The 19,197-nt window shown below is 53.3% G+C and overlaps 1 protein-coding gene across 3 annotated transcripts in view; it reads left to right on the forward strand.

Annotated features, from left to right (window-relative positions):
- Positions 1 to 19,197, forward strand: part of TIAM1 (TIAM Rac1 associated GEF 1) — a 101,389-nt gene that overhangs the window by 65,151 nt on the left and 17,041 nt on the right. For 2 of the 3 annotated variants that reach the window (XM_041400147.1, XM_041400148.1), the window contains exon 1: positions 18,717 to 18,929. In XM_041400147.1, the coding sequence (XP_041256081.1) occupies positions 18,843 to 18,929 (87 nt within the window). In that variant the 5' untranslated portion in view covers positions 18,717 to 18,842. Of the gene's footprint in view, positions 1 to 2,655; positions 2,743 to 6,038; positions 6,261 to 12,283; positions 12,388 to 18,716; positions 18,930 to 19,197 lie in introns of those variants that run through there. The other variant, XM_041400146.1, reaches the window with a different exon arrangement.

Below are 19,197 nucleotides of genomic sequence, written 5' to 3' on the forward strand. Positions count from 1 at the left end.
TTGTGTGCTCATCCAGTGACGAGTGCGTGCTGAAATCACACAGTCCTGGGGCACTTTGGGCTGGACAGGGCCTTAAAGATCACCTCATTCCAGCACCACATTCAGGGAGAGCTCACCTGGGAGCACTCTGTGGAGTTTCTGCTCCCAGCAGTGTGTCTGGGGCAGTGAGAGGCACTCCTGGAGGGTCTGGCCAGTGCTGGATCTCTCTTTGCTGATGCCTGAGCACAGATGTTCTCACCTCTTGGTGGTACTCTTCTCTTTGCCAGGGCTGTGAGGGCAGAAATCAGTAAGAGTCCTTGGCTTCCAGCTGGTGGGTGTATCAGGAAGGTGCTGGCATGTTCACCAGCCATGGGGCTGAGGGATTACCTGGAGGTGGATTTGTTCAAGGCCACGTGCACTCAGAGATGCAGATTTTTGTTCTCCTGCCACCAGAACTTTGCAGTGAAGAGAAGGCTGTGCCTGGGTCGGCACCCATCCCTTCCCACCCGTGTTCCAGAGTCCCTGCACAGTTTGATGGTAATGTTTTTGGCAGCAGTGCCAGGTTATGCAATCACTGTGGCTGCCACCCACTGCTGCCCTTCCTGTCTTGTGTGGAGCCCCTGTGGAAGGCAGGCAGATGGAAGTGCAATCCCTGCTGTCCCATGGGTGTGCACTGCACAGCCACCAGGCTGAGGTGTTTCTCACCTGGGTGCGTGGCAGGGAGAGCACTGGCACTCCAGGTCCAGCCACTGTCACAGCTGTGGAGATCCTGCTGTCTGTGCAGAATTTGTGCAGGATTTATGGGTATGGCTGAAGGATGAATTGAGAAGCAACTATGTGTGCATTCAGGCCTGATGGATTGAAGGAGGCAGAGGTTTTCTCATGGAGGAATCCAGAATCCCAGAATTTTGTGGGTTGGAAGGGACCCTAAAGCTCATCCCTGCCATGGCAGGGACACCTTCCACTGTCCCAGGCTGCTCCAAGCCCTGTCCATCCTGGCCTTGGGCACTGCCAGGGATCCAGGGGCAGCCACAGCTGCTCTGGGCACCCTGTGCCAGGGCCTCACCCCCCTCCCAGGGAATTCCTTCCCAAAATCCCATCTAAGCCCACTCTTTCAGTTTGAGCCATTCCCCCTCATCCTGTCACTTCTTGTCATAAGTGTCTCTCCATCCTTCCTGTGGGCTCCCTCCAGGAAAGCTGCATTCCCAAAGCTTCTCTTCCCCTGGCTGAAGAACCCCAGTTCTCTCAGCCTTTCCTTGTAGGAGAGATGGAGCTTGGGCTGCTTGGGCACGCTGATCTCTCCCCAGTGAGAGCCTGAGCTGCCCCTCAGCCTGCTTTTAATGTGTGGAGTTTGGCCCAAAACAGCATTTCAGTGGAAAAGGGCTCTTAGGAGCTGGTGCTTTGTGCTGACTCAAACTGCAGCCTTGGGCACACTCTGCTGTTCTTCCAGGGTTTTCCAGGTAGGCTCTGTGGTGATGACAGCCAATAACTGCTCTGTTTTACAGCTGCTCTTTTAGTGGAGGGTTCTTCTCTGTGCCAGAGCTGGAGTGTGGAGTGAGCTTCACCAATTTCACTTGGTTCAGCCCCAGTAGCTCGCAGGCAGTTTCCAAGTAGCTCAGTAAGTCATGAAAGGCCATATGCTTCTCACTTCTGAGCTGCCACGTTCTTCCCCCTCTTTTCTTCTTCCTTTTTTTAAATTTTATTTTTAAATCATGGACGAAAAAATAACTCTCAGCCATAAGGATCAGTTTGAAAGGAGTCCTAAAGTCAGGATAGGCTCCCAGCACATCTGCACCGCCTGGCTGGTGGCTGGTTCCATGTCAAAACAAACGGCTCCCCCCAGAGGTTTGTAAATGTTTTTCTAGCCTCTAGAAAAAGAGAGAGCAAATGGTTGCCTGCACTCATTTGGGGAGTAATGAAGTTTCAGAAAGGCAAATGTTCTGCTTTAGATAACTCTCCACAGTAAATAAACAACCTGCATTTCACTTGACAGTCGTGTTTCCTTTTCAGTTGTTATCTTACTGTGTCACCCACAAATGGCAGGAAAATCCCCAAATCCCCCAGGCCAAAGCTCCCAGTCCCATTTGCAGTGTTTAGCATGAGGCTGTGGCAGCACTTCCACTCCAGGAGTGCTCTGCAGGTCTCTGGTGAGCATGAAACGTGTGCCAGAGACTTGGCACATGGCAGGGTGTGCCAGCAGAGGGGGCAAAGGAAAAGGGGTGTTTCTACAGACAGGAATCTCAAAAAGCAGAGGTCAGCACTCTGTTCTAGCAGGGGTGTTGTGCCCTGCCTGAGTTTGGGGTGGCACATCAGCCGTGCCTCTGGGATTCCCAGCTTTGACCCAAACCACGGCTCTGCAGCTTTGGTCTGCAAACAGCAGAACCTCCTGGAGTGACCTTTGATGGCAAGAGAGCTGGAGGTCTGTTCCAAGGCTTTGCAGCTGTGGTGTCCTCAAATATGTCTGCAGATAACTGGTGTATGCACTCAGAAATTCAGCTCAGGTTTTTGTTGGAGCCACTTTCCTTGCTGAGCTTGCCTTTGTGTTTGTAAAGGCTTGAGGGGAGGGAGAGGGGAGGGATTCCTGCCTGCTCACAGCACAGCCCGGGCTGCAGGGCAGGTGCCTGGGACAGCCTGGAAGGGGCTGGCTCCCTCTGAGCACTCGTGCTGTCTCCCCAGGTTTCTCTCTGTCCTCGGTGGAAGAGGAGGGGATCCGCCGGCTCTACGTGAACGGCGTCAAGGAGACGGGCCTGGCTTTCAAGAAAGGTAAAACGCTGCCCAGAGCCCTCCCAGCTCAGCCACTGCCACATAAATCCACTGAAAACATCTCAGTGCTCCTGCCCTCAGCTGGGCAGCAGGGACAGCCAGCCTGTCCCAAGGCAGAGCAGGGTCTGCTGCAGTGCAGCTTCTCCCAGCTGAGGCCAGCGCAGCACTGCATCTCCCCTGTGCTGCGCAGCACTGCATCTCCCCTGTGCTGCACAGCACTGCATCTCCCCTGTGCTGCGCAGCACTGCATCTCCCCTGTGCTGCACAGCACTGCATCTCCCCTGTGCTGCACAGCACTGCATCTCACCTGTGCTGCGCAGCACTGCATCTCCCATGCACTGCCTCCCTGCTGCACAGGCAGCTGGAGCCCACCCACACTGTGAGCTGCAGCATGGGGACCACGAGGGGTGAGAAATCCTCATCTCTGCAGAGCCACTGGTGTGCGCAGAGTCCTCAGGAGCTCTCTTGGCCAGGTTCACACGGCCTTGCAGAGCTTATTCAGCAGCTGGCCCTTGCCAAAAGCTGTTCCCAAGGCTGCTGTCCCCAGGCTGCTGCAGCCCTTGGCCTGGTGCTGACCCTGGCACCATGCTGAGCCAGCCCAGCTGATGGAGAGCTGCCCTGGCAGCTCTGTGACCCGGGCTGCTGGGGCTGGCCAGGATGGTTGTCATGAGGGGCCCAAGGGGCACAGTGCAGGCAGGAACCGTGGTCAGGGAATGGGGCACAGCCTGGAGGTGCACCCCAGCCTCAGAAACCCACTGGGGTGTGTGTTGGACGTGAAAAGACTCTTGCTGTCCCTCAGCCCCTCAGCATTCCCTGGTTAACAGCAGAGATATCCTGCCAAAAGCCCAGGGCAGGGCTGGGGGGGCTCCGTGCCAGGCTGCCACAGGGAAGGGACACCCTGTGGGCTCCTGTGTGCAGCAAAGTGGGTTTGGGAGAGAGTGGCTGGGGGTTTCAGGGCTGCCCCGGCTGCTGTTGGTGCCTGCTGGCAGAGCAGCTGGGATGGATGTGTGAGCACAGAGTGCCTCCTGCGGGGCTGCAGTGCAAGCACAGGCACCTCACGGCTGCATGGCTGCCCAGGGATGACCTGGAAAGGCACTTCTGTATGAGCAGGACACTGGGACAAGATTCCCTGGGGCAGCAGCGGGAAGGCAGGAAAACCCTCTGTGCCTCCCATTGTTTACATGCATTGCCCTCCTTCAGATGAGATGCTGCATTTCATTTTCAGTCTTTCCTCCAATTAGAAGACTTTTATTTCCTCCTGGTAATTTTTGTGATTTATCCTTTTGTTTTTTTCTGTTGGGCTGCCTTAGCAGGGCAGGCATTCCCTATTGGAATGGGAGCACCTTGGTTGCACTGAGATAGATGTGAGGCTTTATCCCAAATGATCCAAAACAAAGACTGCAAAGAGTAAATTAAGCCCAGATCCAGTGTTTATGGTTGCAGGCCTATTAGTGTGCTACTATAATGCCACAGAATCACTAAGTAGAATAAATTAAATAATGCAGAATGCTCGACTTGCCTTGTTTTGTCCTTCTTTCAGCTATGATTTTACAGTCCATTTACTCTGTAGCTACTCTATCTAGTTCATTTGATTCTCCCTGAAACTGCACACCACACTGGAGTTTCTGGGCACAATTACACGATTTTGGGAGATCTCCATTTTCCTAAGGGAGCTCCATCCTGCAGTGTGGGTCAGCACTCTGTCTCCTGGAGGGTTTGTGCAGCTTTCAGGGTGCCAGCACACGTCAGGGATGGTCACCCCTGTTCTGTGGCTGCTGTGAATTCCAGCTGTCATCCCTGTGAAGGCAAGGATGGAGATGGGGATGCTCCAGCTGCCGGGCTCTGTCGCTGCTGTGCTGCTGCCTGCCTGCCCCTGGTTATTTGGGATTAAACCCCTCTGCAGCTCGCTGCTGCTGCTCAGGGAGGGCCCAGCTGGGCCTGGGGAAGGGCAGGATTGCTGTGTCACCTCGGGGAGGTCAGGATTGCTGTGTCACCTCGGGGAGGTCAGGATTGCCTGTCACCTCAGGGAAGGGCAGGACTGCTCTGTCACCTTGGGGAGGTCAGGATTGCTGTGTCACCACAGGGAAGGTCAGGATTGCTGTGTCACCTCAGGGAAGGTCAGGATTGCCATGTCACCTCGGGGAAGGGCAGGATTGCTGTGTCACCTCAGGGAAGATCAGGACTGCCGTGTCACCTGGCAGGGCTGCACGCTGCCCTCAGCATCCCGGGGAGTCAGCTGCTTCCCTGCACATCCCCTTCTCCCTGGGGCGCTGCTGCTATAAATAACTGCTGGAAGCAGCTGAAAAAGCCATGAGTGGCTGAGCAGGGCTCAGCTCTGCCTTCTGAGGAGCCCTGTGCTGCCATGGCGCTCAGGAAGGGTCGCTGTGCTGGGGGTGCAGTGTGCACAGTGCTGTGCCATGAGGAAAAGGGATCAGTTGTTGCTGGCACGTTGTGAGGGATGTCTTGGTTTGGAAAGACAGGTGTCTGCTAAGGAAAGCAGGAGCCTCCCCTGAAATGGAAAATGTAAAGCCCCTCCCTCCGAATTGCTATAAATTTTAAATTAAGAGGGCCCTCAGGCAACAAATATAGGGCAGGAATAACAGTTCTTTATTAGGGAAGAAAAGAAAAGGATAAAATAAACAACGCAGTGAACCAAAACAACACTGACAGAGTCAGAACACAACCTGACACCCTGTGGGTCAGGGTGCTGGCAGCAGTCCAATTGGAATGGTGGCTGCAGCCCTCCTGGAGTGTCAGGTGTGGTTTTACTGGAGCAGGGATCCTGCAGAAAGGTGTAGTCTTCCTCTGAAGATCCAGTGGAAGAGGCAGCTGCTCCTCTGGGAAATCCAGTGGAGAAGCCGTGCTGGTGTTCCAAAATCTCCAGATTATATCCAGGTAGGAATGCTTGGCTCCTCCCCCTGGGCTCACATCTCCCAGTGGATGCTGTAGTTCTTATCAGCCACACAGTGACATTCCATGGCCTGTTACCATGTTATCAGCAGATGTCCCCCCAGAGGGAGGAGTGATTGTGCAAGAGATAAGGAAAACTGCCCACTGAACAGAAGACAGCTGCCACACGGATGGCAAACAGAATACAATTTGTTAGCAATCCAGGACAAGGGACTTGTCACTCTGCCCTTGGGGTGGCACCGGAGGAGCAGCCAGGCAGCAGATCTCACCATGTCCGTGCCGTCTCAGCGTCACTGCAGTCGTTCACGATTCCATCCAGGCACAGACACCCTGGGAGCTCCCTGATGTCCGTGCGAGTGCGACCCGTTGCTCTGTGTCTGTCACAGGCCTGAAGGCTGGCGACGAGGTGCTGCAGATCAACCAGCGAGCTGCGGAGGAGCTGGACTCAGCGCTGCTGAAGGACGCGCTGCTGCAGCCCTCGCTGAGCCTCGCCGTGCGCACCCACCCCGAGCCCGAGGAGCCCCAGAGGCTGGGCCAGCCCCCGCGGCGCCCAGAGAACCCCCCGGAGCCCGGGGACGGCGCCCTGCCCTTCCCTGCGGGCAGCCAAGGTACGGCCCAAGCACTGCTGGGTGCCCGTTCCCTGCTGGGAGGGAGGGGAGCCACAGCCCGGGCTGGGCACGGGGTCCCGGGGGCTCGCAGGGGTGCCCTTTACCCTGGCAAAGACCTTTAAAATACCAGCACCAAGCTGGGCTTACTGTGTAAAGGTTATCGGGCTCCCAGCTCTTGGCCAGGCTGTGTCACTTTCTGCTTACAGAGGAGCAGGTGCCAGGGTCAGTGTTTTTGGCTCTGTGACTAAAGTCCTGGCACACAGCAGAGAGGTGTGAGCCTGTGCTTGATGGCCATTATTGCCATTGGGATTGGCAGCAGGCACAGACTTCTGTCTTCAGGGAGTTCCCTTTCCTTTCTCTGCCTTCTCTCTCTCTGCCTGCACCCACTGTTTTTATAAATTATTTTCTCCCTGGCAGCTGCAGCCAGGCAGTGAGTGAGGGGGAAGGATGGCTGTGCCATCAGCCTGTGACACCTGTGTCATCACCACAGGCACCCCACGTCCTGGGGCTGGGCCCAGGACAGTCCCAGAACCAAGAGCTCCCATCTGGGCAGCTCAGGAGGTGCTTTTTCCTCTGGATTTGCCCACAGGATCTACGTGTGGCAAGGGGAGGAAGAGTTAAAGCATTCTGTGTGCAGTTTAGGACACCACAACATAAAATAGGTCTCAAGCTGTTGGAGAGTGCCCCAAGGAGGGGCACGAGGGTGGGGAAGGGTCTGGAGGGGCCACATGAGGAGCAGCTGGGGGCTCCTGGAATGTTCAGCTGGAGGAGAGGAGACTGAGGGAATCTCACTGGGGTCTGCAGCTTCCTCCAGAGGGGCAGCTCCAGTCTCTGCCCCTGGGACAGTGGCAGGAAGGGCTGGAGCTGTGCCAGGGAGGTTTGTGTTGGATGTTGGAGGGTGCTGGCACTGCCCAGGCTCCCCAGGGCATGGGCACAGCCCCACAGAGCTCCAGGAGCGTTTGGACACTGCTCCAGGGATTCCAGGTGGGATTGTTGGTGTGAATGTGCAGGGCAGGGCTGGATGATCCTTGTGGGGCCCTTCCAGCTCAGGACATTCTGTGGCTCTGTGAGTCACCTCTCTGGGGTCAGCCAGCAGCACAGGGGCTCTGTGTGTTTGGTGAGATGCACAAATAACTCGCAGGGATGTTTTAAACCACCAGAACCTAGGGGTTGACATTACAGCCTGACATATGCAGGTGACCCCAGAGCACAGTGCCTTGGGGAGGGACATTCCTGCTCACCACACTGCCCAGCTGGCAGGAGATCAATCCATAGCAACTGGGAATTGTTTGCCACAAGTTTGGCTCCTGAATTTCTCTGGGCTCCTCTAGGTCTGACAGCAGAAGAGGACACTGGTGGTACCTCTTGCTTCAGTTTTTTGGGATCACTTAAAATACAGGAAAAATCAGTGGGATTGCCAGGATGAAGTAGTTTCTGGGTAATCAAAGCTGTTCTGAGCTGAGGCTGGCTTTGGGGAGTGTGATATTCACAGCAAGTGGAAAAGAGGGAGCAGGAAAAGCTTCCACACAAAATTATTGCAAATCCTTCTGAGGGGACTGCTAAAGGCAGCCTCGTGTAAGACGTGGACTAAACCTACACAGGAAATTAAAATTCAACATTTTCATGAAATTTTCTCCTTTTAATTTTCATGGAAGCCTTCCCAGTTAGGCTTTTGTGCTGGAAAATCCAGGTAGTCTTGTACATTTTCACAGCTGGCCACAAGATGCCCCCATTTGCTGCTCAGCAGCAGCTTCTCACCAGCCTCTTGTGATTTGTCACTGAGTGCTGGGGCTTGTAGCTGAGCTTTTCCCTGAGGAGCAGAGGGTTGGGAGCTGGCATTTCTGTATTCAGAGCTCTCCCAGCACTCACATCCCTTCTGAACACAGGGAACGGGCTGGGATCTGCCTCTGTCCCCCTCAAAAGGAGGGGAATATTTCTTCTAGCCAGCAGGAGGAGTGCAGGTGTCCCTGGCAGCTTCTGTAGCTGCCACATGAAATAATTTGGGATGGCTGAGCCCGAGGTGGGAGTGAAATCAAGGCTCTGCACCCAAGTGTGTGACTGGGAGGCAGCTGATCTTCCCCACCCATTTCCTGCTGTGTTTTACTGAAGCCTTGCTTTTCCTGCTCCTGTGCTTTGTCAGGGATCCATTACCTACATGACATTTAAAAAGGTATTTGGGATATTGTGGTGTTACCTTGGATTTTTGTTCATCTTGGATTCTTGTTCTTGGCTCCACAGCTTCTTGCAGAGAGCAGTCAAGTATGAAATACCCACTGACCTATTTATTCGTGTCCTTGTTGGTTGCAGGCAGCCTGCCTGGCCAGGCAGATGAGCTCCATGATTTCTGCTGAGTGCTTTTTTTGTTTCTAGGACACAGATTCAGGCTGTGGCCGAGGCACTGCAGCCCCCCTGTGCAGGGTGGCAGTGCCAGCGGGCACCCAGCACCTGTGGGCACGTCCCTTCTCCAGGAATCCAGCACTGCTCTATGCTGGATTATCTGCTTCCTTCAGCTGTGAAGGCAGCAAAGGATAGATTTTATTTCTTGTGTGAGGCAAATGATATTGTTTATTTTCAAAATATAAGTGTCACCTTTTTTTTTTTTAAAGGTGCTTTGCTGCTCGATGGGAGGTGTAGAGGAGCAAAGCAGGGCTGTGTTTCTGGGAGCTGCCAGAGCTCCTGCTACATCTGCCATCTCTCACAGCTCTTCCATCCCCTGGAGCTCCCTTGCCCGTGCTGAGCTGGGGGCTGGAAGTGCAAACAGCTCTGTGGCCGTGGTTTCCTCGCTGTGCTGGCTTGGCAGGTTGTTCTGGAAGTGCCCTTGGCTTTTGTGGCTGTGCTTGATGTGAGAGCTGCCCTCCTGGGCACGATGGATGCTTTCCCTGTGGAGCTGCACTGCCTTTGCAGAGCCACAGGTTTTGCTCCTTTCGTCTGTTACTGCTCTTCCTGGCTCTGGTGCTCTCCTGTAACACAGCCTGCATAAATTTGGCTGAGGAGGATTAGCTCTGGTTGTGTCTGGAGCCCCACAGCAGGTTTTCCTGATGGCCTGAAAGGGTCACTGGGGTCTGTCTGCCCTCCCCACGAGGAGCGTTCTGCTCCCCTGTGTGCAGGGAATGAGAGCTGAAAGCTGGGAGCACAGCCTTGGACCTGCCCAGGCCATCAGGAAGGTACTCTGCTCTTGGAAGGGGATTTGGGAATGGGAATAGCACCCACATTTATTTGTTTCACTCCCTTCTTTCAGTGTGGGGCAGTCCCTGGGGTTTAGGCTTTGCCTGCCCCTGGATTTTGGAGATCTTTAGCATGGGGGTCAAGTGAAGCTCATAAATCACCATGCAGAATGGATAAAAGGTGAAAAGGGTGTTTCAGTCTACTGGATAGGAACAGCTGGGTGTTTTAGGGAGTTTGTTGTTTTGGGGATCAGAGAGCAGCAGCTCAGAGAGGCTGGAGCTGCTGACACACAGGCTAAATCCATGCTGTAAAACTGAAACCAACTCCTGCTGCACTGTAAGAACAGCCACTGGTTTTCATTCCATCCTCGTTCCACTCGTTTCATTCCATTCACAGCCCCCCTTTGGCTGAGTAATTTGGATTTCGGAACCAGCTGAGGCCACCAGTGACCCTCATTTCTTCAGGGTTATTTTCACGGGGCTGATTTCAGGCTTCTTGTAGCACATTTCTTGTTCTTGATGTATCAATTCCGGGGCACTTCCTGCAGCAGCCACCGGAGGGCTTCGGGATAAAATTTCATTTTTCATCCCCAGTTCCCCAAATTGCTGCGGTGCTGCCTCGCCCTCTGGCGGCCTCTGGTCCTGCACAGGAGGCAAGGCTGGCGTTCCCGATTTCCCCATGGAAATAAATCCCATCCCCAGCATCCCAGGGCGCTCCTTTCATAGCTCAGTGTTTCAGAGCTAACCAGAATTCTTCTGCAAGGAAGAAAAAAGGACACACTCCTATTTTATTGCAGATTTATAGGTGAAATGCCATCTTAAATAAAAATTTAATCCATGACGCCATTCCCTAACAAGTCCTGTCAAAAATGGTGCATTTAATGACAGAGTCTCTTCAGTGAGGCACTCTCTTGTCATTACAGGGCCATTCCTCCCTGGCAGCATTTGGATTAAGGAAGCTGCTCTTACACTGCCCAAATAGATGATATTAGGGTTTTTTGAAGCTTAGGCACTGAGGTGCAGGATTCCTGGTGTGCATTTTGTGTTAGCAGGGTGCACACTTGGAGCTTTGTGCTGCAGCTGGCAGAGCTTGGCTCGGGATATTTATTCCCATGGCACTGAAATAAATGTATAGATAATAAGAAATAAATATATAGACTGGCAGCGAGAAGGAGGCTTTAAGAGAGGTAGCACACATTGTGGAATTCTCATTAAAACCTTGAGTTACGCCAGCCCTGCAAAATGTGGAAAATTCTAGCCAAGTGCTGGGCTGGTGCTGAAGCTTTCCACGATTTTCCAGACCTTTAAGCCCCAGCACCTTTGCTCCAGTGATGGAAAACTTCCTTCCATTGTGCTGGTTGTAGCCACAGCTGGAGTTGTTTAATGGGCATTGGTCACACTGTCACAGGTGTGGCACTGCTGAGGGGCTCCTGTGACCTCCCCCTGTGCTGGGGCCACACACAGGGCTTGACCCCCTTTTCCTGCTGCTTTTTTGGATTTCCCCTTCCAATTCCTGAATGTCCCGTGAAGGCAGCAAATGGCAGTGGCCCAGCAGGAAGGAAAGCAGCCCGCTCACTCTCCTGGCAGAGCTAAATAAGGATCCCCAGGCAAAAAGCAGGTGATGGAACGATCCTGACAGAAGTGGGGCAGGAACGTGCAGCTTTATTGTTCTGGCTGCATTTAACGAGCAGCAGATAAACCTGCTCAGGTCCCTGCTGGCCAAAGGCATCAGCAACAGCCTGAGCACACGTGCTGTGTGTCTGCTCCTGTGAGAGATCCCTGTCTGCTGGCTGGAAGTGCAGGAAACGGGTTAAATGGGGCTTTGGCAGGCAGGAAAAGGAAAAGGGGTGGCTTAAAAGTAAACTGAACAAATATTATTACCTTGGTTTGGGCTGAGAAACAGCTGCAAGGTGCATTTCACACTGCTGGAGGAGGGAAATTAATTGCAGTGAAAAAACACAGTCTGCCCCACACAGATTAAGGCACACTTATTTTCTCTGGTTTTTTTTTTTTTTAAATGGACACCTTGAACATTCTTTTTCACAAGTTAATAGGGAGAGCAGAAAGCTGATAGTGAGATTTGATAAAATCTGGGCAAGGCTCAGAAAACCAAACTTCTTAGAGAAAAAACACTTCTTCAGATAGATTCTGTGATGCCAAACAACCCCTCCAGGCACATCTTTTTCCAAGGTAGGCCCTCCCTTTTTGGAAGAGGGCCTGAGCTCTGAGCTACCTTTTATGTCCTTTCCATTTCATCAATGCCCAACTTGGCTCCATCAGAATTTGTTCTGAAGTTACTTCCAAATTTCTGAACTCTGGCTTTTCCAGATTACCTCTGGACATAACAAAGTAGGAAATCTTGCACAGTCGTGCAATTCATTTTTAATAATGGGGTCGAAAAGCTTGCCTGAACAGCAGCTGAACGTTGGCTCCTGACTCCTAAAAAGGTCTAAAACTGGGTTTGTTTCCTCAGCAAGTGACTGTGTCAGGCCAGAAATGCAGGCAGTGCAATCACCACGTCGCACGTGGGCAGGGCAGGCTGGCCGGCACCAAGAACTGCATTCTCCCAGTTTCCACGTGAAACCACTGGGCTGGAAAGGTCCTTGGCACTGCTCACCAGCCAGGCAGTGCAAGCTGGATGTCAGGACGTGAATGTGACATTTTAGCCTTATCTCTGAATCTGTAGCTGCCAGGGAAGTGATGTGTGGTCGTAACCTGTTTGTTTTTACACCTGTCTGCAAGCCCTCCTTGGCTGCCTCTGGGCGTTGGTGTTCCATGGGAGCTCCAGGGCTGCAGCAGCTGTTCCTGGGGATTTCGGGGAGCTCTGGCCGTGTTTTCACACCTGTGTTACTCTGGCAGGGCACTCCCTCTGCAGTGACCCCGACAGCTCAGCTGAGACAGCTCCGGAGGAGGCGGAAGCGCAGGACCTGGAGTCATCCGACGAGGCCGAGAAGATGAGCAAGGTGAGGAGGAGGTTCAATTTCCACCTTTCCTGGGAAAACTGTGAAGGAGATCCCAGGTGGGATCTGTGAAGGGGTCTATGGGTGATCCCGGATGGGATCTGTGAAGGGGTCTATGGGTGATCCCGGATGGGATCTGTGAAGGGGTCTATGGGTGATCCCGGATGGGATCTGTGAAGGGGTCTATGGGTGATCCCGGATGGGATCTGTGAAGGGGTCTATGGGTGATCCCGGATGGGATCTGTGAAGGGGTCTATGGGTGATCCCGGATGGGATCTGTGAAGGGGTCTATGGGTGATCCCGGATGGGATCTGTGAAGGGGTCTATGGGTGATCCCGGATGGGATCTGTGAAGGGGTCTATGGGTGATCCCGGATGGGATCTGTGAAGGGGTCTATGGGTGATCCCGGATGGGATCTGTGAAGGGGTCTATGGGTGATCCCGGATGGGATCTGTGAAGGGGTCTATGGGTGATCCCGGATGGGATCTGTGAAGGGGTCTATGGGTGATCCCGGATGGGATCTGTGAAGGGGTCTATGGGTGATCCCGGATGGGATCTGTGAAGGGGTCTATGGGTGATCCCGGATGGGATCTGTGAAGGGGTCTATGGGTGATCCCGGATGGGATCTGTGAAGGGGTCTATGGGTGATCCCGGATGGGATCTGTGAAGGGGTCTATGGGTGATCCCGGATGGGATCTGTGAAGGGGTCTATGGGTGATCCCGGATGGGATCTGTGAAGGGGTCTATGGGTGATCCCGGATGGGATCTGTGAAGGGGTCTATGGGTGATCCCGGATGGGATCTGTGAAGGGGTCTATGGGTGATCCCGGATGGGATCTGTGAAGGGGTCTATGGGTGATCCCGGATGGGATCTGTGAAGGGGTCTATGGGTGATCCCGGATGGGATCTGTGAAGGGGTCTATGGGTGATCCCGGATGGGATCTGTGAAGGGGTCTATGGGTGATCCCGGATGGGATCTGTGAAGGGGTCTATGGGTGATCCCGGATGGGATCTGTGAAGGGGTCTATGGGTGATCCCGGATGGGATCTGTGAAGGGGTCTATGGGTGATCCCGGATGGGATCTGTGAAGGGGTCTATGGGTGATCCCGGATGGGATCTGTGAAGGGGTCTATGGGTGATCCCGGATGGGATCTGTGAAGGGGTCTATGGGTGATCCCGGATGGGATCTGTGAAGGGGTCTATGGGTGATCCCGGATGGGATCTGTGAAGGGGTCTGTGGATGATCCAGGATGGAACAAGCCACAGCTTTGGTCATGGCGCATCAGCTGCTGCCTCTTCAGCCAGATCCATGCCCTTTTCCCAGGGTGGGTTCACATCTCCAGTACCTGGGATACTGTTTCCCACAGTTTGTAGAAGGGCTGGTTTATCACCTCCATCCCCAGAGCAGCTCCTCTCAACCACGTGGATTGTTAGGATTTCTTGTTCTTTCTTGATTTGTAGGCTTAGTACAAATGTGAATTAAGCTGTATTTCCTTACAGCAGTAGCATCCTCACACGCAGGCTTCTAACTGCAAACTAATCACAGCCAATCCACCTCGAACTGAAGCAAAACTCTCCAGCTACAGCTAAGAGCTTGTGCAAATGACTTGCTAATTGCCATCGATTTTCCACAGCGGTTGGTGGTGACAGCAGGTGATGATTGGTGGCTCTGAGGCACAATCCAGGAGATTATCTTGATTGCCTTGAGGTATTGGTGATATAGGTGATGCTGAGAGCTTACAGCTGGTTTTCTCCACAGTTAATAAGAGTTAGATCTCGATTTGTTGGGGTTTCCCCTCGGTGCCTGTTTTCTCTCCTGTTTTAACCAGTGAGCTCTGGGCTGGTCCCTTGCTGCTCCACTGCAGAGAAAGGAAGGAAAAGACCTTGGCCTCTTGTTTCCTGATCCCTTGTGGCACTCCAGCCTGGACTTGTGTCCTTGACAGCCACACCGCGGAAGGGAAACATGAAATGCTCAGGGAAGGGGATTACAGCTTGTTTCTAGCTTTTATTGAGGAGCTTCTTCTTGTAAGTACAAACAATTCCTTCTTCAGTCAGTGGCCATGTTTGTTGATACTTTGGGATTTTTAACTGTGAATTTCTTCTCCTGTAAGTGGAGATGTTTGTTGATACTTTGGGATTTTCAACTGTGAATTTCTTCTTTAGTAATTGGAGATGTTTGTTGATAGTTTGGGATTTTTGTCTGTAAATTTCTTCTCCTGTAAGTGGAGATGTTTGTTGATAGTTTGGGATTTTTGTCTGTAAATTTCTTCTCCAAAGTGGAGATGTTTGTTGATACTTTGTGATTTTCAACTGTAAATTTCTTTTCCATTAAGTGGAAGTGTTTGTTGATATTTGGGGATTTTTAACTGTAAATTTCTTCTTCAGTCACTGGTCGTGCTTGTTGATAGTTTGTGATTATTACCTGTAAATTTCTTCTTTAGTAAGTGGAGATGTTTGTTGATACTTTATGATACTTTATGATTCTTTATGATTTCTTCTCCAGTAAGTGGAAGTATTTGTTGCTACTTTGGGATTGTTACCTGTAAATTTCTTCTCCATTAAGTGGAGATGTTTGTTGATACTTCGTGATTTTCAACTGTGAATTTCTTCTCCATTAAGTGGAGATGTTTGTTGATACTTTTTGATTTTTAACTGTAAATTTCTTCTTCAGTCAGTGGCCCTGCTTGTTGATACTTTGTAATTGTTACCTGTGAATTTCTTCTTTAGTAAGTGGAGATGTTTCTTGATAGTTTGGGATTTTTAACTGTGAATTTCTTCTCCAGTAGGTGGAAGTCTTTGTGGAGTCTTTGGGATTCTTACCTGTAAATTTCTTCTTCAGTCAGTGGAGATGTTTGTTGATAGTTTGTGATTTTTAACTGAATTTCTTCTCCAGTAATTGGAGGTGTTTGTTGATAGTTTGTGATTTTTAACTGTAAATTCCTCCAGCCAGTGGAGGTGTTTGTTGGTATTTGGGGTGTCTGACTGTAAACACGTGGGATTTTCCCGTGCTCTGAGCAGAGTGTGTTCTGGCAGAGGAGGCTGTGGCTCTGGGGAGCCAGGGCTCTCCCTGGCTTTTCCAGGCCTTTCTGCCCTGAGCTGTGCCACAGGCTGAGTTTGCCCCTTGGCTCCTGGGTGCTCAGAGCTGGAATTGCCTGCACAAGGCGTGAGGATTACCCGATTAGCTCTGCAGCTCAGCAGATTTAGTCAAACTGAGAAATGGGTGTTAGCAGCTTTAATGCTTAATATTCCATCCTGGAGGAGTCACTCCCGACTCTAAGGAGCCCTGGTTTCCAACGGGAGGAGCTCCTGTCTCTCTGGCTGTGAAATGTTAATTTTATCCCTTTTGGGATACAGAAATATGTCTCTGTATTTGTGGGGGGTGAAGGGGAGTGAGGCTTTTTTTTGTTTGTTTTTCCCTCTGTTTCAATCTGCTTGAATGTTCTACCACAAATGAAGGACACAAGTACCTATGGAATACATCTAATATCCTTAGTCTGGCAGTCTCAGGGATGCTGCTGTCCCTGCTCTGTACTCAGTGCCTTCCTTGCTGACTGTAGAAACTCCCAAATTATCCTGCAATGCCTGTAGAAAATTCCAGTGTATGCTAGTGGGGAAGAAAAGAAGCTCAGCTGAGGGTTTTCCTAATCCCTTGGCTTTTCTGTGTGCTTGGGAACGCTGATGTGCATGGGAAGGAAGGATTCTTGCAGTGTGTGTTTTCCCATGGGAAGCCAAGGAGGAAAAGAAAGATGTTTTCCTGCCCATGCACTCCCACACCTTTCCATGCTCCTGGGATTATGGCACAGAAGATTAAGGTGGTGTCCTCAGGGCTGTTCCACAGGGGTTAGTTATTTCTGTACATGGCAAGGGGAAGGCTCTGCCCTCGTGCCACCTTCCCCTTTATCCCATCCTGCTCCCAGCTGTGCATGGTGGAGCTCAGGGGAGACTTCCCTTATTTTTCTGTCCTTTTTGGGTTCAGCAGGGCAGGAGCACTCCCATCCATTCGCTGCTGGTCACAGGGGAATGTTCCCATTTCACCAGCCCCAGAGCTCCCCAGGTAAACACAGAGCTCCCCTCCTTCCAGCACAGAGGCAGCGTTAGGAGCTGGGGATCCCAGAGCAGCCTCTGGGTGTCCTCTGGGCTCCATCCCTGCCCAGGGAGCCCTGCAGACAGGGACAGCTTCCCCAGGAAGCTCTCCAGGCAGCAAAGAGATCCTAGGGCACATTAATGATTGATGGGAAGAGGAGAGGAGCGAGGTGCTCGCAGCCTCCTTCCCCTGCTCTCGTAGCACAGGCTTTGTGTGAAGGTAAGTGGGGGGAAATCCCACCAAAAGCTGGCCTTGGGCCCTTCTGCCTTTGCCAGGGGGTTGTGTGGCACAGGAGGCACTGGAATGTGTCCTTCCTCCTCCTCCTCCTGGTGTCTGTAGCTGCCTCTGTCCCTTCCCCCAGCCCAGCATGTGTGCACGTGGGTGTGTGTTTCCTTAGGAGTGCTGCTTTTGCTTCTTAATCTGCAAAAGCCTCCGAGCTGTGGTGGTGCTGAAGGATTTGGAGGTGCAGCAGGAGCCCTCCCTTTTTCTGAGAAACTTGTCTTCTGTATATCCTAAAGGCCTGGTAATGCAGAGCTTTCTTCTCCGTCGCTGTTGTCGAAGCAATGATTCCATTGTATAGAATGAGGAAAGATGAGTGTCTGTTCTGGTAAAATAGTGGAAACGCTTCTCCAAGGCTGGCTGGGGTGTCAGTGGTGTGGGATAGCTGCTGCTCTCTGGACTCACTCCCTATCTAATTTCACCTCTTATCTCTTGGGTGACATCTCAGTGAAGGGTGGCAAGCAAGGCGCTTTCCAGGTGTGGCCCTTGTCCTTAAACCAGGCAGCTGGCCCTGGCCTGAGGTTTTCTACAACTTTGTTTTTTTGGGTGGACTTCTGCCTTTCCTTTCTGTCCCCATTTCATGTAGGAGCCAAGGAGAGGAGAGAGCTGGGAGGGAGAAGAGTGGGGGAAAGAACAGCCTGCTTGCTCTCTGCCACCTTTTCTGGCTTATTTTCATCTAGCACCGAATTTCAGGCTGTTTGTAAAACGGGGGGGCATACCCCTCTGCCAGCCTCTATTCAACAGAACATCAGAAACATTTCACACCAGAGGAATTTCTTCAGTGGTTACTTGCCCTGGTGGTGACCTGATTATTTTGGCTTTTCAATATTGAGGACCCAGAAAACCGAGTATATGAATTGCAGGTTGTAGATGATGTTGCAGCTTGCCAAAGGCTAAAACAGGTGCTGTACCGAATCTCAAAATCAGTCTTTGTGTATTTTCTTTTCCTGTTGTGGTCCTTTGAATGTACCTGGGGACGTGTTGTGAGAAGTGTCAGCAGTAAAATTGCTGCAGGACACTGGTTTCTCCCTGTTCCTAATTGCAGACCTGTGCCAGTAAAGGCCCATTACCTGGCAGCAGTGCTGCTTGGGGAGTGTGGTCGGTGGGCTCTGTGTGTGCAGGCCCTGCCTCTTGGAGGGATTTTTTTCCAAGAAAAGTAGGTCGGCTGCTCTCTGCAGCATTACTCGAGACCAGCGTAAGTCTCCAAACCTCCAGTGTGCTGCAGTAGACGTGACAGGATTAAAAGGGGGATTTGCGGGGTCGCTTTCCCAGCGGCAGAACCGGCTCTTCCAAGTTCCTTTCATTCCGTGCCGTGTCCCTTGCGCTGCTTGGTATTCCCGAGCCGTGCGGCTGGCAGGCAGCGGGCCGTGCCGAGCTGTGCCGGGCCGCCGGCAGCGCACGCCGCTATTCCAGATATTCCCGATATTCCCGCTATTCCCCGGCTGCCCTCCGCATCCCAGCCCCTCTGCCGGAGCTGCCTCCCCAGCACCGCCCGGCTCTGGCCCGGCCCGGCTCGGACCCCGCGGACGCGGTGAGCGGATGGCGCGGGAGGGAACCGGGGCTGCCGGGGCCGCCTGGGCGCTGCCCTGCCCGCTCACACCGGGAGGGACAGCCCGGGGTGCCTGGGAGGGGCAGGAGAGCATCTCGGGGTGCCTGGGAGGGGCAGGAGCAGCCCGGGGTGCCTGGGAGGGGCAGGAGAACAGCTCGAGGTGCCTGGGAGGGGCAGGAGAACAGCTCGGGGTGCCTGGGAGGGGCAGGAGCACAGCTCGGGGTGCCTGGGAGGGGCAGGAGAGCATCTCGGGGTGCCTGGGAGGGGCGGGAACATCTCGGGGTGCCTGGGAGGAGCAGGAGCAGCCCGGGAGGAGCAGGAGAACACGGGGTGCCTGGGAGGGGCAGGAGAACAGCCCGGGGTGCCTGGGAGGAGCCGGAGCAGCCCGGGAGCAGCGGGAGAACACGGGGTGCCTGGGAGGGGCAGGAGAACAGCCCGGGGTGCCTGGGAGGAGCCGGAGCAGCCCGGGAGCAGCGGGAGAGCCGCCGGGGATGTGCGGCCCGGGGCCGCGCTGCCCGCCCGGTGACAGCCCCGCTGCCTCTCCGCGATGTCGGCGCTGCGGAGGGGGAGCCGAAGGGTGCGGAGCGAGAGCGCCGGCAGGGACGGGGACTCCCTGTTCCGAATGCTGTACCTGGTGAGCGGCTCCGAGGGGATGGGCTCGGCGGCGGTGCCCGGGGCTTTGCCGTGCGCTTGATCGCTCCCTGCGGAGGCTGCTGGCTGCCGTGCGCGGCGCTGGCAGCGCTGCTGGAAGGATGCGCTTCGGTGGGCTTTGTTCGGGCGGGCACTGCTGCTCGGAGGGTGTACCAGGGGTGCACTGCTGATGTCCCGGCACCTGGGTGTCTCTGCAGGGCAAACACGGGAGGAAATGGCTTTCAGCGCTGCCTCTGCGGGCAGCAGCCCAT

The sequence above is a fragment of the Onychostruthus taczanowskii genome, unplaced genomic scaffold (assembly GCF_017590055.1).
Source record: "Onychostruthus taczanowskii isolate IOZ18803 unplaced genomic scaffold, ASM1759005v1 scaffold172, whole genome shotgun sequence".
Classification (NCBI taxonomy): Eukaryota; Metazoa; Chordata; class Aves; order Passeriformes; family Passeridae; genus Onychostruthus; species Onychostruthus taczanowskii.